Genomic DNA, 20801 nt, shown 5'->3' on the forward strand with positions numbered 1-20801 from the left:
TCATGAACAAATTGATTATTTTCAATGAACCTGTTAATTCGGTTCGCAAATCACACCAAACGATTCATTCGCGAATTGGAATGATCTGATTGCAACTCTTTTCGAGTCGACAACTCACAGAATCAAATGATCCATTTAGAGCGAGTCTTGTGAGCGCGCACGTGATTGAAGCGAAAAGTAAGTTACTAATGTCAAATTTTAGGATTAATTATTGTAACTGAAATCATATTTAGGACAAAACTGTCAGTTGTTTGTGAACTGAATTTGCTGTAAAAGGTGATCTGTTTAACGCCACTGAAATGCTTGAATGCAGACACATCAACATCAGTGTTTCTATGTTTTAGGTCAAAAAACGAAACATTAAAATAACACTGATTAAACAAAATAACTCATGCATGTTTAACTGCTGTAACATTAGCAGTTTTATTAAAATGCTATGCATTTAACCCTATGTGATGTCTGTTTTATATTGTTTATCAACAGTATAAATGTTTATATTTTGTAGATCAACTAATTAGAGATAGGAATGTTTATTTATAACCATAGTGAAAATAAGTAAATATTGTTAGCTTGCTGGTGCTAAGTTGAGGTAATTTTTAGATATAAAGTCCAAATATATTTATTCAACCACCTAGATAGATTACATGAGAGAAAAAGAAAGGTTGTGATGTTGAGAACATGGTAACTACAGTAATTATCAAAGTGGGAAGTGATGTCCTCTGGGGGCATTTGGCCAGGGGCTTTTTTACACCACAGGCAAGGTTTGAAAGAAAACAATCATTATGAAAATATAATTATATGTCCTTAAAATGTTCTTCCTAACTTCAGGCCTTATTCTCATATCATATATAACTGTGACATTCTGTGAAAAAATTGAGTATTTTTGTACTTTCACTCGAGTTAAATTGAAAAAGGAGTACTTTCACTTTTACTGGAGTAATATTTTGATTTGTGTACTTTGTCCACCACTGCAAAATAAGGACAAAATGTAGTTAATTTGGATTTTGTATTAGGGAGTTCGAAATGGCTTGCAACAGTACATTTTTGGAAATGCTTTCTCTGGATGTTAAACACGTTTGTACTGCTATTGGTCTGTGGTGATTATGTAATAGGTAGGTGTGCTAGGGCTCTGCGTTCTTTGAAATATTCTCCAGTTCTTCTGTTTAGTCTGTTGTTCAGACACGAGTAAAAACAAGAATACACATTTTGCACATTTCTTTCAGAGAGTGTATGGCCAACTCACTAATTAAGTTTAGATTGGCTTGAAGTTTTGTTACATGGAGGGCAGCTGATACCTCATCGTGGCTCTGTGTTTAGTGTTGGAGAGGGTGTTAATAGAGTCACATGAGACTGTGGAATGAGGGAGGACGCTGACACTACTGAACACTGATAAAACATTGAGCCGAAAAGCTTTGAAAAGATTGAAAGAATCCAACCTTCCTGTGCCCTTGAAAGAGTCTAAAACAGGTTTCATATTTAGGGTCAAGAGATTAACAAAAGGAACAGATGGACTAAAAAGGAAAACAAAGTTAGTTCTGCACAGTGAGACTTCTGATGTTTGGAATAATGTCTGGTCCTCAGTGTTTATGGGCGGTCTTGTGGCCAGATCTCAGCCTTAAACAGAATACCTATGGAAAGTCTGACCAATATGACAAGCTAAAATCTGACTGGCTGACTTTATGCAACTTTCTCAAAACTCTTGCCACTTCAGTATTTATTAGAACAGTTGAGACTATGGAAATGCATACATTCTAAAATGAATGTATGTTGGACTAGTTCCATTAAAAACTGTTTCATGTGTTATAAAGTCTGGTTCGCCCCAAGAACGTTAACTATAGAGTGTAGAAGAAGGGATAATTTAATTTTGTAGGCAAACCCTGAAATTAGCATCGCCCTGATTTCCCTATAGGATTTTTCCAATGACTCTTGATTGCAGAAAATTAGCTCTGTGACCAACAAAAGTTTATGGTACTTGCATGTTTTGTTAGAGATGATTTTGAACAGCTTTTCAAATACAATCTCCACAAGTAAAAAGCTAAAGTTAGGCTATAAACAAACTAACTTCACGTAACTTTAGTGTCAAGTTTCCACCAACTCTTGGTCTTTATTTAAAATTTGGAATCTTGGAAAGTTATAATACTTTGCAAGAGTATGCTTTAAACACAATGGGCCTCATTTATGACACGAATGTACGACAGAAAATTGGGCATATTGTCGTTTGTACGCAAAACTTCAAAATTTATCAATATGGACGTGAGCGGTGGCTACGATCAAGTCTCACGTCAGGTTTTTGAGTTTGCGTGCAGCAAAGAGAATTTCGGAGAATTGTATAATGACAGCATTTTGTTGATTTAGATTATTTTCCTGGTCGACAAACAAAGCTTTTTTGTTCTTTTAGGGTCCCTGGTAAAAAAAAAAAAAAACGCATATGCTGGTAGCTATGTTTTGATGCTGGGATGCTGGTTAGGTATGCTTTGGTGCTGGTTTAAGCTGGTCCTTTGCTGGTCTATGCTGGTTCTTAGCTGGTTTATGCTGGTCCTTGACCAGGTAAACCAGCAAAGGACCAGCATAAACCAGCCAAAAATTTGGGGTGTTTTTAGGGGCGTGATATTTAAATGACGATTGTTTTCAGCCGCCATATTTATCATCGTACGATCATTCGTACGACGGGATTGGTGGTGTATGTATGTTTCATGAATCACACATGAACTCTGTTGTAAGCTGATTTGTGCACACGGATCTGCGCTCGTTTCTACATTAGATTGATAAATGAGGCCCAAAGATGCGGTAAAAGTAGATTGAGTAGATGAGTCACTTTTCGTCACAATGTTTAATGTCTACAACAATCTCTATTGTTCCAGTTGGCCACTTGTTTGCAACACCTTTTTCAAGACAAAAAAATAAGTAAAACATTTGAATCAATGTACTACTGATGTATTTTTACCAGAGTGTTAATAATGTGTTAAAACATTTTGATATCCTTTGACAGTTATTCTTTAAAGTTGGTGGTTTCTGATTGGCTGCCAATGTTACTATTGTTCATCAGCTGAAAAAAGAATTGTTCCTTTGTGTTGTTATCACTACAAATGTTGTGTGGACTGCACTATACTTTTGGAATTAAAATATTTATTTAAAGTTTATAGTTTTAGTTATCGTCCTTGGGGTGAACAGGCTTTCTTTTGATGTCCTTATAGCAGACAGTGATAGTCTTGTGTCTTCTGATGCTGTTGCACCATATTTTATCCCTTCAGTTCAGTAACCGATTGAATACACACACTGTTATTTACACATTAATAGCTTTTTCTTTGCTTTGTTGTAAGACGCAAAGTTTATTTCAGAAGTTTATTCTAGTAGAAGTGTATATGCCAGCAAGAACAGGTGGATGTTTGAAAACTTATCTCACATACATGAAAGAATCCAAAATTTTCAATGATGCAATGAGGGGCTGATATTATACCAGATTACCAGTTTGAAAACTGTGTGTGTTTGTGTGTGTGTTTTGGTTTCTTATGTTTTTTCCAAGGGTACCCCATGATGCTAACAAAGGGATCAAGGTTTGGCTAGCTGGTTTACATGTCATAGGACAATGTTCAGACAGCAATACAAAATCACACCTGCCTGTAGCTTTCTAATGATCTTAAAATACATTCATTGGTTGGTGGTACTGATGCGTTTGATTGGGGTTAAAGCCAACTCTGCAGGACAGTGGCCCTCCAGGACCGAAGTTCCCCAGGCCTCATGTAGTGTATTGTGTCTCATCATTTATTTCATGGAATGAGATTTTACTCATGTTAAACTTCAAGAAGCACTTCTTCCCTGCTGTGAAACAGAGGTGCATCTTACAATTTTGCACATCACTTTGGGCATTCCTGTGCACCCAGGAACATTGCATCTTCCCTTTCTGTCACACATTTCTTGCCTGTACAGTATGCACTGCGATGTCAGTGGGAGCTGTGGTCCCCTGTTTCCTTATCCCTTATTGCACAACGTTGCCCTGAGGCAACGAAAAGAAAAACTAAATTTCTGAACATGCAACATTAAAAAAAAAAAAAAAACATAAAACCTGACAAAAGTCTTCTTTACACCTTCATACACACACACATATTTTGTATGTACAGTTCATGTCATTTTGAATAAGATTACTAAAGTAAATAATCTTGCCGCCTTCTCACACCATGTGCTCCTTTGACCAGTGTCAGAACAGGATGTCCTGTTTAAATGGTGCTTGATAGTCACTCCCACACCTTATTGGACTGTTCTTTGATACTTTTCAAACAGTTTAATTGGTTGCAATCAGAAAAACTTTCCGTTGCTATGCTGTAGAGGGTTTGTAGAGGGTATGTATATACATATAAACATATATATATAGCAGGAATGAAGACTCGTAGATGTTTGTTAAATCATGTGTGACTGATGACAGATGAAGTCTGCAGAGCTTACTTGTAAATCCATCTTGATATTTGACGATATTTCACTTTGACCAGTGAGAGGACAGTTTTACTCACCATGTGACTTGCATACAGTTTTGTCAAGCTTTGGAACATTGTGAAAATGGCTATCAGCAACTGTTTGCTTACCAACATTCTTCAAAATATCTTCTGAAAATGCCCTTTCTTTCTCCAGGTATTATAGACTTCTTTGACTGCACGAGGTCACTGGTTTGAACAGTGTCCAAAAACACCTTATGATGCAAACATGCCTGTCTGGCTCTGCAGGCCTGGCCAGATATGATTGCTATGACCCTGAGGAGCCAAGAGTAACACACTCGCACATGTGCATACAAGCGTACATGCCTAAAAAAACTTCCTTCACCTTTTTGATGTTTTGTTCACATTTATCACTTTCTAAAAACATACCTCAGTCTCTTACTGTATCTGTTTCTCAGTTTACCTCCAAAAGTACATTTGTTTTTACAGTGCTTTCAAAGGCTGCCATCCTCAGTCTTGGCTTTACAGTTTGGGACACCAGCTAACCAATATCACATGTCTTTTCAGTAGAACTTCGATCATTCTCAAGGATGAATGAAAACAAGTAGAAAGTAGAGTTAAGTTTTTCTCATGTCTCGGTTCTCTTCTTTTTAGGACGATGAAACAGAAGATGATGAAGATGATGATGACGCAGAAGCAGAAGATGAGGGAATGTTATCCTGTAGTGAGGTAGAAGATGAGCAAAGTCCTTACTCAAGCAGTGGGGCGGCACAGTTAGCTGCCCGTCTGCGTGCCACGGCACAGCGCTTCCTCAGGAACATGGGCCGCATCCTGGCTGTTACACTACTAGCACTAGCTGGTGAGAGAATCAGAGAACAGAACTTATATACGTTTTATATTCTGAATTGTGTTTTGATGCATTTCAGAGCACAACATTAGGTGATATCAAGATTTCGAAGGTAGAAAAAATTGTGTAGAAAATGTTTTGTGCTTTAAAGGAGAAGTCCACTTCCAGAACAAAGATTTACAGATAATGTACTCACCCCCTTGTCATCCAAGATGTTCATGTCTTTCAGTCGTAAAGAAATTGTTTTTTGAAGAAAACATTTCAGACTTCTATGGTGCCCCGAGTTTTAACTTCCAAAATGTAGTTTAAATGCGGCTTCAAACAATCCCAAATGCTTTTGTAAACGATCCCAGCCGAGGAAGATGGGTCTTATTTATCGAAATGATCTGTTATTTTCATAAAAATAGTACAATTTATATACTTTTTTTTTAATGTCAAACGCTCATCTTGTCTTACTCTCCCTGAACTTTTTTCCGGTTCATGGCAGTTAGGGTATGTCGAAAAACACCCATCTCATGTTCTCCCCCAACTTCACAATCATCCCATCCCATTACTGTTTTACCTTTTTTGTTAAGGGTGTTTGATCTTCTTTGCATGTTCACTTTGCATAGACTGGGTCAGTACTTCTGCAGCGATGTGGGATGATTTTGAAATGATTTTTGAAGTTGAGGGAGAAAATACAATTGGAGTTTTTCGACATACCCCAACTGTCTTGAGCCAGAATACACAGAGTTCAGGCAGAGCAAGACAAGGCGAGTGTTTGAGACTAAAAAATATATAAATTGTATTATTTTTATGAAAATAACCAATCGTTTCGCTAGATAAGACCCTTCATCCTCGGCTGGGATCGTTTACAACCGCATTTGGGATCGTTTGAAGCCTCATTTAAACTGCATTTTGCAAGTTCAAACTCAGGGCATCATATCAGTCCATTATATGGACAAAAATCCTGAAATGTTTTCCTCAAAAAACATAATTTCTTTACGAGTGATAAAAGAAAGACATGAATATCTTAGATGACAAGGGGGTGAGTACCTTATATATAATGTTTGTTCTGGAAGTGGACTTCTGTAATGTTTTCTAAGTGTATGCGAATTGCCTTTCAATTCATGTATTTTTTCTTTCCAGGAATCACTTTACCCTCTGCATTCTCTGCCTTCTACTTCATTCTGTTTATTGGAGTGTGCACATGGTGGGCTTGCCACTTTCCCATCAGCCATCTGGGATTTAATGCATTGTGCGTTATGGTGGCCTTCTTCACAGGAGGACACCTGGTGTGTCTTTACCTGTATCAGAGCTCATTCGCGCAAGACATGTTCTCCCCAGTGGGCCTGTGGGCCAGGTAATGTTGTTTATTACTCTCCCTTTCATATTCACTGTACTGCACATTTAGTCTGTAATTTCATAGCATCATTTTCACCAAGTGGTTATTGGAAAACTGCTCTGATTTGCTCTTGTTCAAGTAGTATGCGTACCTAGTTCAACATCCTTATTTGTCCTGGAGCAACATTCCTGTAAACCAATGAGGCTGGTTACCGTGATTTTTAGAAGTAGGACAACATTGTCACCATTTTCTGGATCAACATCTTTGTTGGTTCTGGGACAACATTGCTATCAAACAGTATGGTTTGAGTTAGGATTAAGCAAAAGGCTGGGATTGGCGCCATCCAGTTAATGGTTAGAGCTGAGGTTAGGACATTGTTTTCTTGACAGGAATCTTGTTCCAGGACCAGCAAAAGAATGCTGATTCGGTAACATGTTCTACTTGGCGAAATCACAGTGACCATTATTGGTAGTGCCACCAAGAAGGTACTGTGGTGGCATTATGATGGCATAAAATTTTTAATACCTAATTGGTACTTTCATTTGTACCATGGTACACTAAAATGACCACATTCATATAACATCGGACCTACATTGCTCTCGAGTGTGCTTCAAACAGTAGGGTAAGATGCAAGAAGATTCCCCTCTTAAAAATATTTACTTTTAAATTTTAACATATTTAAATATAAGTTTAGCATGTACCGAATGGTGATGATACATCAGCAAATGTGTTATTAAGGGAAACATATAAACACATTTTTAATTAAAAACATTAAATTTAGTTGTCATAGCACAAAATGTAAAATTAATCTTTTAATCTTTTAATCTTTTTAATCTTTTTTTAAAGTGTCATCAAAGTACTAAACCAGTTAAATCAGTAACTTAACTAGTTAATGTTTATCTTACCTCAGTAATCTTATAAAAGTTACTGTTCATATAACAGTATCATTACTTGCATTCCAAATAGGATTTTAAGTTTCTTACCCCAACTTACTCTACTATGGTGTTCATTACATGAGGTTTTAAAGCAGGGTGTGATATGAATGCGAGAGTCATTGCTGAACTAAAATAGAGCCTCGGGCTGGGGAGGTGAAGGTGGTGTATCATGCCAGCCTTGCATAACCCACTGAAAAGCAACACTGAGACTCAAGCCTTAGATATGTGTCTAGAGAGTGACGCCCACACTTACTGGTCGTAAAACCCAGCTTGGTGAGGTTGCCAGCTCTGTGCATTTTTCCTGACACATAAATCTCTACTGACCTCTGTGCTGTTGCAGATAACTGTCACAGCTGTCAGTGAGATAAAACTAAATTCTGCTATACATCATTGTCCTAAACGTGTCATTTACAAAATGTCTCATGCACACTGCCGTCATATTAAGATTATTAGTGGTTTGTGCAAAGGTAAGCATCACTATTTCTATTATACATACTTAAAATTGAGCACACCTAAGCCTAGCTCACCCTATATACTTTTAATTTGGTGGACAATATACCTGGTGAAAAATCCCTTTTAAGAAGGACTTCCAAATGAAAGATTAAACTACAGGTCAAATGTTTGAAATAATTACGATTTTTTTTTTATGTTTTTGAAATAACTGTCTCTCTTCCTCACGGAAAAAGCATTTGCGTAATGAAAATATAGTCAAAACAGTAATATTGTGAAACATAATAATTTAAAAGAACTGTTTTCTATTTTTATATATTTAAAAATGTATATTTCTCTGATGCCAATGCGAAATTTTTCAGCAGCATTTCTCTGGTCTTCTTTGTCACATGATCCTTCAGAAATCATTCTAATATGCTGATTTGATGCTCAGTTATTCATAATGGTTCGTATTATTATCAGTGTTCATATTATTCTCACAGTTTTTGCTTCTTAATTTTTGAGATATAAGTATTTAGTAACATTATAAATATCGTTTCATCAATTGAATGCGTCCTTGCTGAATAAAGGCTTTTTTTTTTTATATATATAAAATCTTATCCCAAACTTTTGAATTGTAGGTTTACACAAACATATTAAGCAGTGCAATTGATTTCAACATGGATAATGAGAAGAAATATTTCTTGAGCACCAAATCAGCATATTTGAATGATATGATACTGAAACAGGAGTAATAGAGTAAAATTCAGTTTTACCATCACAGGAATAAATTACATTTTAAAATAAAAAAAACTATTCTTTTAAATTGTAATCATATTTTACAATATTGCAGTTTTTACTGTTTTTAATCAACTAAATGCAGTTTTGGTCGGCAAAAGACTTTCAAAAATCATAATTATTTCAAGTGTTTTACCTAGGCCATGTTCACACTAAAACGTTATTGTTTGAAAACACATATTTTTCTCTCCCTTTTGGCTTTCCGTCCACACCGAGACAACGTTTTTGTCAAGGAAAACAGAGTTTTTTGAAAACGTGGATATATTTGAAAACATTCTTTTCGCCTTGTAGTGTGCACTATGAAAACTGACACTTTTGAAAACAATGATGCATATTGTACCAATAGACATCTATGCTTATACCAGTAAATGTGCCTGTTATGTGCTATTCACTTTCACACTCTTGCTAAAGATATTTAGTTTGTACACTCTTCATACAGTCTTAAAAAGATGACAGAAAATTTGCTCATAATTGCTGTCCTGTGGCAAAACGTGAGGGCAGCTGCTTTTAAAGGATTAGTTCACTTCCAGAACAAACGTTTGCTGATAATTTACTCACCTCATTGTCATCCAAGATGTTCATGTTTTTCTGTTCCTCAGTTGTAAAGAAATAATGGTTTTTGAGGAAAAATTTAATTAATTATCTCCATATAGTGGACTTCTGTGGTGCTCACAAGTTTGATCTTTCAAATGCAGTTTAAATGCAGCTTCAAAGGTCTCTAAACGATCCGAGGAATAAGGGTCTTATCTAGCGAAATGATCAATTATTTTCTAAAAAAATATTACAATTTATATACTTTTTAACCTCAAATGATCGTCTTGTCTAGCTCTGCCATGCTCATGCGTACTTTGTGCACTCCGGTTCAACACAGTTAAGGTATGTCTAAAAACTCACATCTCATTTTCTCCTCCAACTGCAAAATCATCCTACTTCGTTGCAGAAGTACCGACCCAGTGTTTACAAAGTGAACATGCAAAGATGATGAAATGCCCTTTACAAAATAAGGTAAAACTGTGGTGTGGGACGGACCCTAACTGTCTTGAACCGAAGTGCACAGAGTATGCATGTGCATCTCAGAGCTAGACAAGATGAGCATTTGTGGTTAAAAAGTGTATAAATTCTACTTTAAATTTTTTTTTTTTTTTTTTTTTTTTAGAAAATAACCAATCGTTTCGCTAGATCAGACCGTTCTTTCTCGGCTGGGATCGTTTAGAGCCCTTTGAAGCTGCTTTTAAACTGCATTTTGGAAGTTCAAACTCACAGGTACTATGGAAGTCCACTATATGGAGATAATTCCAGAAATGTTTTCCTCAAAAAAACGTAATTTCTTTATGACTGAAGAAAGAAAGACATGAACATCTTGGATGATAAGGGGGTGAGTAAGTTATCTGTAAATTTTTGTTCTGGAAGTGATATAATCCTTTATGGATGCGTCAGTGAATGATGAGATATTTCCAGAAATAAAATCCTCCTGCCAGAAGAGTTTTGTGAAAACTTATTATGTCTGTTCCGTCTATATCATCTCAGTGAGCTTTTATGAGGTTTTACATGTGTGCAGTAAGGTGTATTTAACATTTTCTGACATTTCAGTGTGGATAAGAAACTTTTGGAAAACACTTGAAAACACTAGTGGACAGAACTCTGTTTTCAAATGTATCCAGATTAATGTAGCCTTAAAATGCATACAGTATATGTGACCCTGGACCACAAAGTCTTAAGTCGCTGGGTTATATTTGTAGCAGTAGCAAAAAAGACATTGTATGGGTCAAAATTATTGATTTTTTTAATGCCAAAAATCATTAGGAAATTGAGTAAAGATCATGTTTTATGAAGATATTTTGTAAAATACCTACTGTAAATATATCAAAATATAATTTTTATAAGTAATAGGCATTATTAAGAACTGCATTTGGACAGCTTTAAAGGTGATTTTCTCAATATTTCGATTTTTTTGCACCCTCAGATTCCATATATTCAAATAGTTGTATCTCAGCCAAATATTATCCTATCCTAACAAACCATACCCTTATTACTGGTTTTGCGGTCCACGGTCACATATGAAGACGGATCACTCAAATTAAAGAAACATATTTTTAACGCTATAAGAAACATTTATGGGGCAGTTCATATTAGATTTTGTTGCTTATTTAAAATGTTAAGTATTTAAGATTTAGTTATGTCCCCATTCAGGTAGATAGTAGCTGGTTTGCAAGGGTGCATGTTTTCCACTCAAGTTTTCTTCAGAAAATGGAATATCAAAAGTTTGAATGTTTTCTTTTTTCACTCCAGACTATTTGGCCTGAAGGATATAATAAAGCCTGGAAACTGTTCTTCGTTTGACGTCATCCTCAACACACAGCATGACTGGCCGGTGTACGTCAATCCTGGCATTCTTCTCCTCTTGTACATCTCTGTGACTATTGTGCTGAAAATCAGCAGTTACGGTCTTGCCCACACAGACAAGGTGCTTTCACACACTCATTCATTTTGTGCAGTTAAAGGGATAATTTGCCCCAAAAATTACAGTTCTGCCAACTTTACCATAAGTTGCTCACTGTGTGTGAATGAGCAAAACATTCATGCTGTTTTCCAACCTGTGGATGTCTAGCTTAAAAAGGAACATTATATTCCAGTATATCTTAAGCGGTTCATTTAATGACTTTTTGGCTGAACTGTTCTTTCGAAATCTCTTTGAATAGAATGCACAGTAATCAAGGTTAACCACACATTACGTTTGTACCCTTGTAAGCAACTGAATAATATTTGACTCATTGTTTGTGTACAATAATGGAGTTTGAGTTAGTTGGTGATTCATATTTTAACTGATGTGATGTCTTTCTGTTTGTGGAGACCGATGAGGGTGGAACAGTTAAAGCAACACAGGGCGAGGCTGGAGAGGAAGTGGAGCTCAGGCCATGGGAGGCGAGGAGACATAGTAATGAAGATGATGACACTAAGGTAAAACTTGAATCACTCTGGTTCTTCACAAACTCCGCCTATGATTCTTCCTACGTACAACACAAAACACAAAACACACAACTTGTACTGACCTGTCAATCTAAGGTCAAACTAATTTAAAATTTTTATCTAATGTGTGAAATAGGGGTGAAATGACAAATGGCCAGTAAAAATCAGTGTTAATAATGATCATTACATTATTATTTTTTTAAGCAGATAATATGTATTTGTGTGCATGTAAACAAGGTTATTTATATTTTAGCATTTTTATTTCACAAAACCTAATGTCCTAACTAATGTCCTTAATTGAAGGAATAAAAATCAGATTAATTACTTGTCAAAATAAGTGTTGGCCCTTGTATGAAACCACTGTGTTTTTTTGGTTTGTCTGGTTTAGCAAACGCTTCTCACTACAGGAGAGTCAGCTCTGTCTGAATCACAAATCTCTAAAGAACCTGTGACCAATGGTTCAAGCCAGCATGATATAGGTAGGGCAATGTACATTGGCACATTTACACTTACAGAAGATACAAGTTCATATTTAAGTATATGTTTCTCAGTTTGTGTTTCTTTTTTTTTTTTTTGTGCAGGGCCCAGTGGAGAGGCTGCAGCTGATAATCCTCTTCGTCTGGTGGGACGAATGATCTTGCAGCAAAGTTACATTTGTGCCCTCATTGCCATGATGGTAAAACAAATATTCTTTTCTATCTATAGATGTAAACCTTTGTGCTGATTCATTGTTGAACAATAATTTACACCTGCATAATGACACAGAATTTTTTTTTTGTTTTTTGCTTAAATTAAAAATACAGTAGGGCTGTCACCAATTAATCACATGCAAAATAAAAGTTTGAGTTTGCCTAATAAATGTGTGTGTACTGTGTGTAATTATTATGTATATATAAATACACACAAATTAATGTATATATTTAAGATAAATGTTATTTATGTATAAAATATTTATGTTTATATATAATATAAATTATATAAAAATTATAATAAATACATAAATATTTCTTAAATATATACATGAATGTGTTTGTATGTATATATACATTATAATTACACACAGTACACAAGACAAACTCAAACTTCAATTTTGTATGCGATTAATCGCGATTAATTGACAGCCCTAAAATACACAATGAAAAGTTACAGTTAACCAACCCTGAAGTTACAGTTTTATGCAAAAGTTTGTGAACCCTTTGCAGAATCTGTGAACGTGAATAATTTTAACAAAATAGTAGGATCATACAAAATGCATGTTATTTTTTATGTAGTACTGTCCTGAGAAATATATTTTAAATAAAAGATGTTTATATACTTCACAACACAAAAAATAGCTGAAATTATTCGAATAACCCCCTGCAAAAGTTTGGGAACCCTTGGTTCTTAATACTGTGTGTGGTTACCTGGATGATCTACAACTGTTTTTTGTTTTGTGATGGTTGTTCATGAGTCCTTTGTTTGTTCTGAACAGTTAAACTGAGCACCTTTCTTCAGAACAATCCTCCAGGTCCTGCAGATTCTTCAGTTTTCCAGCATCTTTTGCATATTTCAGCCCTTTCCAGCAGTGACTGTATGATTTTGAGATCCATCATTTCACACTGAGGACAACTGAGGGACTCAAACGCAACTATTACAAAAGGTTCAAACATTCATGGATGCTTTAGAAGGAAGCATGATGCATTAAGAGCCGAGGAGTGAAAACTTTTGAACAGAATGAAGATGTCTAAATTTTTCTTATTTTGTTGAAATATCATTTTTTTCCATTTAGTACTGCTCTTCAGAAGCAACAGAAGATACTTGCATGTTTCCCAGAAGACAAATTAAGTACAGTTTACCTTGAACTTCAAATTCAAAAAGTTTTCACCCCCAGGTCTTAATGCATCATGAATGTTTGAACCTTTTTTTTTTAATAGTTGTGTTTAAGTCCCTCAGTTGTCCTCAGTGTGAAAAGATGGATTTCAAAATCATACAGTCACTGCTGGAAAGAGTTCAAATATGCAAAAGATGCTGGAAAACTGAAGAATTTGTAGAACCTGGAGGATTTTTCTGAAGAAAAGTGCTCAGTTTAACTGTTCAGAACAAACAAGGGACTCATAAACAACCATCACAAAACAAACAACAGTTGTAGATCATCCAGGTAACCACACACAGTATTAAGAACCAAGGGTTTCCAAACTTTTGCAGGGGGTTATTTGAATAATTTTAGCTATTTTTTTGTCTTGTGGACTATATGTAAATATCTTTTATGTAAAATATCTTACTCAGGACAGTAGTAAATAAAAAATAACATGCATTTTGTATGATCTCTCTTGTTTTGTTAAAATTCTTCACATTTTCACAGATTCTGCAAAGGGTTCCCACACTTTTGTATAAAACTGTAATATCACCTTGGTTCCTTTGAAAAATTAAGCTCTATGACTTAAAAGTTTCTGATTGCATGTTTTGTTCAGCATGATCATGTTTAAAAATGAACACAGCTTGAATTGTGAAGGCTAAATTCAATTGCCTTAAGTAAAAAGCTAAACATAGATTGTCATAAACAGATTTCACCACTGTCACATGACTAATGTTACCATCGCAAAGCGTCTGACAACTCTTACAATCTTTATTAAAAAAAAAAAAAAAAAAACATTTTCCCTGAAAGTTTAAATTAGAATAGTTTGCAAAAGCTTGAGTAAAAGTGGACTTGTGAGTACATTTCCTATTTGGCAAGATGACATTTAATGTCCCTGACAACTTCTGTAGTCCCATTTAGCCACATGTTAGTAAACAGACAAGTAAAACCTTTATAAAATCACAAAAATATCTTCAGCTTGTTTTAACCATTGCATTCATTATTTCAAGCATTTAGACAAAAACATATTCGAATGATCCTTTCACTTCAAAACATTGGAACCTAAAGTGATTTCTGGGTTTTGGACTACAAAAGATGTCATCCCTGCTGCACTCTATAGTAGGATTTTTTTGGACGCGTTTTACCTGACCAAACAGACACTGGGCATCCAAGCCCCAAGTCCTAAGTCCTATTTCCATTCCTTTTTATATCAAAACAATCTTCAAGAATATGTATTTGATGACTGTTATTTGTATTCTTGCCCCCTGCAGGTGTGGAGTATAACATACCATAGTTGGCTGACATTTGTGCTGCTGCTGTGGTCGTGTGTGATCTGGATGCTGCGGGCACGTCAACGCTGTGCCACTCTTTGCTCTCCCTTCATCCTGCTGTATGGTTTGGCTCTTTGCTGCCTGCAGTATGTGTGGGCCATGGACCTAGAAACGGAACTTCCCCAGCACATTGGCACCATGAGCCTGCACCAGCTGGGTTTGGACCGAGCACAGTACCCCTGTTTGCGGTTGGGAGCTATGGTGAGGACAGTGAAGCTGTGGCAATTTTTTTGTATGACTGCCATTATGGTGTAATATTAGTTGATACTGAAAAATAAAAAGTTGATATTTAAATAAAACATTCTGTTAGCTCAATCTAGCACTTCTACAGCATGTTGATTACCATGAAAAGTAAGTTTGATTTGGCCCTCCTTCCTTTGAATAATAATAATTAAAAAAATCACAGTGAGGAACTTACAGTGGAAGTGAATGGGGCCTATACGTAAACAATAAAGTTTGCACTGCTTCAATAGTATAGCCACAAGACATAAACAATACAAGTTGTATACAATTTTGCTAACTCTAAAATGACTATAGAACGACAGAGAAATGGACAACACAGACCAGACTCAAACTCACATCTACCACATTAACGTTAGCTCTAGGCCAGGCGCAATATTTTTTTTTGTTATTTAAAGAGAGCATTAGTAATATGTGCCTATAGGCAGGTACACAATGCGCATACACTCTGCTTATTGCACACACAGGGACACACAACAGCACGCAAACATGCCAAATATTAAAAATAGCAGGATTACAATGTAAAAGATTATTATTGTGTACATAAATATAAAAATGGCTACATGTCATAATGGACTTTCTTATGCAAGCTGTTTTTTTGGTTTCACTTTCACTTTTGAAAATGATCACGTTCAGCAAGGAGGGGAGAGGATGGAAAGGGGGTGCACAGTAACTCATTTGAGGGAGCTTGGCCCGTGAATGCCCTCTTTGGCGTCAATCCTGCTCTCTGGAGAAGCGATCAGCCTTTGTTCTACCAAATTCCACTGTGTAAATATCGAATCCGCCATGGCGTGAGCACAACTGGCTCTTAAAGGGAATGGGAGATGAGGCTCAGTAAGAGGTGTGTTACGCCCAAAACACACCCATGACTCAGTAAGAGAATAGGGACAACCCTTTTTGACCATGCCCCCATGCGCCGACCGTTTTACTCGTCCTTAAAATAGCAAAAGTGGATTTGAAAACGCCCTAAGTGCACCTGCGCCGTGCGCTTTAGACCCTGTGCTTAGATCGCTAAAATAGGACACTCTGGCATAGTATTCACTTCAGATTCATTCAGAAAAAATGAAATCATTGATCACTGTTAATTAATCTTTATTATTAAAGAAGGGTTACAGTGAGGCACTTACAGTGGAAGTGAATGGGCCCAATATATAAAATTTTCACTGGTTCAGTGGTATAGCCACAAGACATAAACAATAAGAGTTTAACATGATTTTCATCGCTCATTAACCTTTTCTGTGTAAAGTTGTATACACTTTTGCAATACTACCTAATCAATACCTAAAACCCTCAAATGACTGTAAAACTGATGAGAACAAGTTTTTATCTCAAATAATATGCAACTTTTAACAGATCAAATCGTAAGCTTCACATTTCTGCATTCAAAAAATTGTCCCCATTCATTTCCATTCTAAGTGCCTCACGCTTTTTTTTTTTTTCATTTTCATCTAAGAAGACAAGGGAGAAGTTGAAATAATTTTTTGTGGATGATCAACATTGCGCCACAAATGCTGTCAAGCTTGACTTGTTTTGAACCTAGGATGTTCCTTGATGACAGTGTTTGCTAAAATTGTTCCTGGAAGCACAAACAGTACATATTTACAAAATGTTCCTACTCAGACACACCTGATTCAACTCATAAGCTTGTTAGTGGAGACTTCAAGACCTGAAATGGATCTGTCAGAAAAGGTAGAAAGTGTATTGTTGGTGTGCCTCCAGGAACAGAGTTGGGAAAACCATTTCCATTTTCTGTATAAAATTCAGATTTCTATTTGGCTTTATCCATTGGGATACAGATGGCAGTAATAAACCTTGAAGATTCTGAGAAATGTAGATAGGAAAACATGTACTCACTTGCAGTGCCTTTACACAATCCAACCAAACGTACACCACATGATCAGTCATAATTCTTGTGATGTTACATAATACACTGTGATGAAAGTGTACATATTGCTTTACTCTTTTACCCTTTATCCCCAGCTGCTGTTCACATTGACATTTTGGCTTTTGCTGAGACAGTCGGTAAAGGATATGTTCAGCAGGAAGAAGAGAATGACTGCACCATTGCAGGAGGTCACCACTGGAGGTGAGCAAGATCACCAGGATCTGTTCTTGTGTCTGGAACAAGAGTGCTAACCACAAAGCCATTTAGATTTCTGATTCATTTGGAATTAAGGAAATTAAATCATTAATAACTGTCCAGTAATTATCATTATTTAAGTATTCATAATTCCCTCTGCTCCACCTCATCTATTTTTCCCATCTTTTTCTCACACTGGACGTTGTATTTATTTATTTATTTTAAAAAAGGGCTAGTTTACACACAAAAAATAATAATTTTGTCATGTATTCATGCTCATATTAATCCAAACCTGTAAGACTCATACATGTCTGTAGAAATCAAAGAGACAATTTGTAATTAAGCTGTTCTTTTCCACTAAAAGTAAGAAACAAGAAACTGACACAGCTGAGCTGTGACGACAAAAAAATCATCATGTAACTACTATAAAATTAGCCCACATGATCCATTCGTTATATTTCAAGTCATCTGAGGAACTATAAAATACTTTTTAGGAGCCTAAGAAAATTAAAAGCCAATAGTTGCTCGTTCAGCAGTGTATTTAATTCCTAGTGGTTGAACATTTGAGGTTGATGTTGAAGAAATTCACCACAGATAGGGAAGTTGAAGAGTACTTTTTTCTGTCTTTCAGAGAGCACAGGTCGAAATGAGTCGATTTTGAAGGTGTTGGGTGGAATGGTGATGAGTCTGTATGCAAAGTACTGGATCTACGTGTGTGGAGGCATGTTCATCATGGTCAGCTTCGCAGGAAAAATTGTAGCCTACAAGATCGTCTACATGCTGCTATTTCTGCTCTGCCTGTGCCTGTATCAGGTACACTTTTACCAGCCCACATACAGTATGAGATGTTCTCCACTAAATTTAGTCTTAAAACTGACTGAAAAACCTCTTTGTCCTTAGGTGTACTACTCTCTCTGGAGGAGGTTGCTAAAGGTCTTCTGGTGGACGGTGGTGGCTTACACCATGGTGGTGCTCATTGCTATCTACACCTTTCAGTTTGAGGACTTTCCACAGTACTGGGCCAACTTCACTGGATTCGATAAAGAGCAGTATGTCCCTTGGTTTACTATTTACTTTACAAGTGTGAAACAGATGATGTCTGTGTAACACAAAAGGAGAAGTTTATCTGAACGTTCTTTTCAACACAATAAAAATAAGTGTTTGTGGGACCTTTAAGCTCCAAAAGAGGGGGAAAAGCTGCTGTAATAAAAACTTCTTGTTTTGTGTTTTATGGAAAGTCATTTGGGTTTGGAATGTTACAGTATATGGGTGAGTAAGTGATGTTGGAATTCTTTTTTAGGTATATTTTTGTCATAATTGAATGTGACTCTCCGTCTCTAGGTTGGCTGACATGGGACTGGAGACTTTTAAACTATCTGAGCTCTTCACCAGTATTCTGATCCCAGGTTTCTTCCTGTTGGCCTGTATTCTACAGCTTCACTACTTCCATAAGCCCTTCATGAAGATCACAGATCTGGAGAATGTCACTCCCATTCGCAGGCATGAGATATATTGACACATATTCTAGACTAGTTTGTTTTACCAAAATAAAATGCTTGTTCGAAAAGGCATTAATTATTTTGAACTGTACAAGTTACCCTATGTTACATTTTTAACACCATTATTTCTGAATGCTATTTATAAACATTTGTTTAAATTTTTATCATAACTCTTTCATTATGTTCTGTAGGATTTAAAAAAAAAAAACGAGATCAGAAAAACAGTACAGTCTGTACAGACTGCAGCGCTGTAGTGTAGTCCACACGCAAATTCCACGTTAATTTGGTATATTATTAGTGTTGCATTATTTTTAGTGCATTATTGTTAGTGATGCATTAGTATTGCTTGTATTCTTTTTATTCTGCATGCAAAAATAAAATAGCAGAGCTAGGCCCTAGAAACATTTCTGAAATTAATATCTTGCTATTTTGAAGTCAAGTTTAATTTTACGGTTTAAGCCACTACACACAGGCTTTGGTTTAGGGTTAGTTACATGTACAATGATTATGCATAATAGGTTGATAATACTATAGTAAGTGTACATGTAATGTACAACAAGGAAATACTGTAAAATAAAGTGTTACCCAGGCATATTATTAGTAAATTATTCAAAAACTCAATAATGCTGAGTATAGTTAAAGAAATAATATTATAGTATATAAATTTTTTAGTGTCTATATACACTAAGTGCAAATAGCCTACCTTGTTGGCAGAGGCCATTTGCACTAACTCTGCCCACTAATGTGTGATTGGAACAATACAAAAGACAGCTGTCAATTGTCAGCTCCAGTGGTGCAGAGAGTCATACCAAAGTGTTTTTGATCGACCCAGGTTCGGACCCAAGCTTTTTTTTCTTCCTTTTCAAATCTCATATCACATCGGAAAGGCATTTATTTTCAATAAAAATGAAGGAAATAATCAAAAGTTGAAAATAAAGTATTGGGTAAGGCTAGGGTAGGTGTATGGAGGGCTTTATTGTCCCAGTAAGGTGGCATCCGTTTAATAATTTGAATTAAAATTATAATTCAAATTAAGTGCAAATAGCCTCTATTGCTATTTATTGCTTTTTATTTCTTCATTTAATCACATTGCTTTCTGTGAAAAATATTTGAGACATTTAAGATATATGACTTTTCTATTGAATTTTTCTGATTATCACTAACAGTGCTGTTGTTGCCTTCCCCACAGGAAGAGGGGTATAGATAATCCAGATTTGGTTCGATCCACAGAGGAAGTAAGATTTGAGGAGGAAGAACTCATTACAGAGCAGGGTGGTGATCCATCAGAAGTTGACGGTGAGAGTAATACATGCTGCTTCTGTGCTGGTGTAGCTCAAAAAAAAAAGGAATTTTATTCTTGATATTGGCCAATACCCACATGGATGCCAACATACACATTCCTAATTGTAGTGTGCATTCTTACTCTGTTTTCAGAGGCGATACCCAGCAAGTGGGGACTGGTCATGGACAGACTAATGGTTCTGTCTAGGAAGTTCTCTGACACCTTGACCCATGTCCAGAGTTTCATTTGGAGAGTATTGGAGCTGCACATTGTCAAAATTGTGGCATTTTTTCTTGTCTGGGTGGCGCTATTGGAGGTCTGCACACTTTTCATATTTAGGCCATTTCATTATGTCGTTTTCATAACCTGCAGTTATTTATATAGCCTCTCTGCGTGCCAGAGAAACTACCATCTGCTTCTGCCTATCTTGTTATGAGGTGATAATATGTCAGTGTTTCACACTTCACTTCCCTTGTATTTTCCTTCTTGTTTTCCCCCTAATTCATAGCCATCTGCAATGAACTTGGTCCTGGTGGTGCTGTGGAGTGTTGCCATGCCTTACGGCCGTTTCAGAGCTATGGCCTCCTGTCTCTCCACCATCTGGGTTTGTGTCATTATCATCTGCAAGATGCTGTACCAGCTCAGGGTCGTCCACCCTCCGGACTACTCCAACAACTGCACTCAGGTGGGACAGGACACCCAAACACGCATGCTTACAAACACACAAATTTTATGCACTGTTAGTTAAAACGTGTTTTCTAAGGTAAGCATCACATACATATTGCTTGTATGATATGAAAAAGTCAAA

The 20801-nt window shown here is 36.2% G+C and overlaps 2 protein-coding genes across 2 annotated transcripts in view; one reads left to right on the plus strand and one right to left on the minus strand.

Annotated features, from left to right (window-relative positions):
* Nucleotides 1-20801, minus strand: part of LOC127168555 (uncharacterized) — a 280503-nt gene that overhangs the window by 249716 nt on the left and 9986 nt on the right. The window lies entirely within an intron of this gene.
* The window catches only part of piezo1 (piezo-type mechanosensitive ion channel component 1), a 119484-nt gene that overhangs the window by 65070 nt on the left and 33613 nt on the right, over nt 1-20801 (plus strand). Inside the window, exons 6-19 of the mRNA XM_051115327.1 lie at nt 5082-5286; nt 6403-6616; nt 11050-11224; nt 11611-11718; nt 12116-12206; nt 12309-12403; nt 14833-15093; nt 17113-17218; nt 17844-18025; nt 18113-18261; nt 18554-18712; nt 19901-20007; nt 20146-20309; nt 20502-20678. Coding sequence (XP_050971284.1) covers nt 5082-5286; nt 6403-6616; nt 11050-11224; nt 11611-11718; nt 12116-12206; nt 12309-12403; nt 14833-15093; nt 17113-17218; nt 17844-18025; nt 18113-18261; nt 18554-18712; nt 19901-20007; nt 20146-20309; nt 20502-20678 — 2193 coding nt within the window. The remainder of the gene's footprint in view (nt 1-5081; nt 5287-6402; nt 6617-11049; nt 11225-11610; nt 11719-12115; nt 12207-12308; nt 12404-14832; nt 15094-17112; nt 17219-17843; nt 18026-18112; nt 18262-18553; nt 18713-19900; nt 20008-20145; nt 20310-20501; nt 20679-20801) is intronic.

Source organism: Labeo rohita, chromosome 7, assembly GCF_022985175.1.
Source record: "Labeo rohita strain BAU-BD-2019 chromosome 7, IGBB_LRoh.1.0, whole genome shotgun sequence".
Taxonomy (NCBI): Eukaryota; Metazoa; Chordata; class Actinopteri; order Cypriniformes; family Cyprinidae; genus Labeo; species Labeo rohita.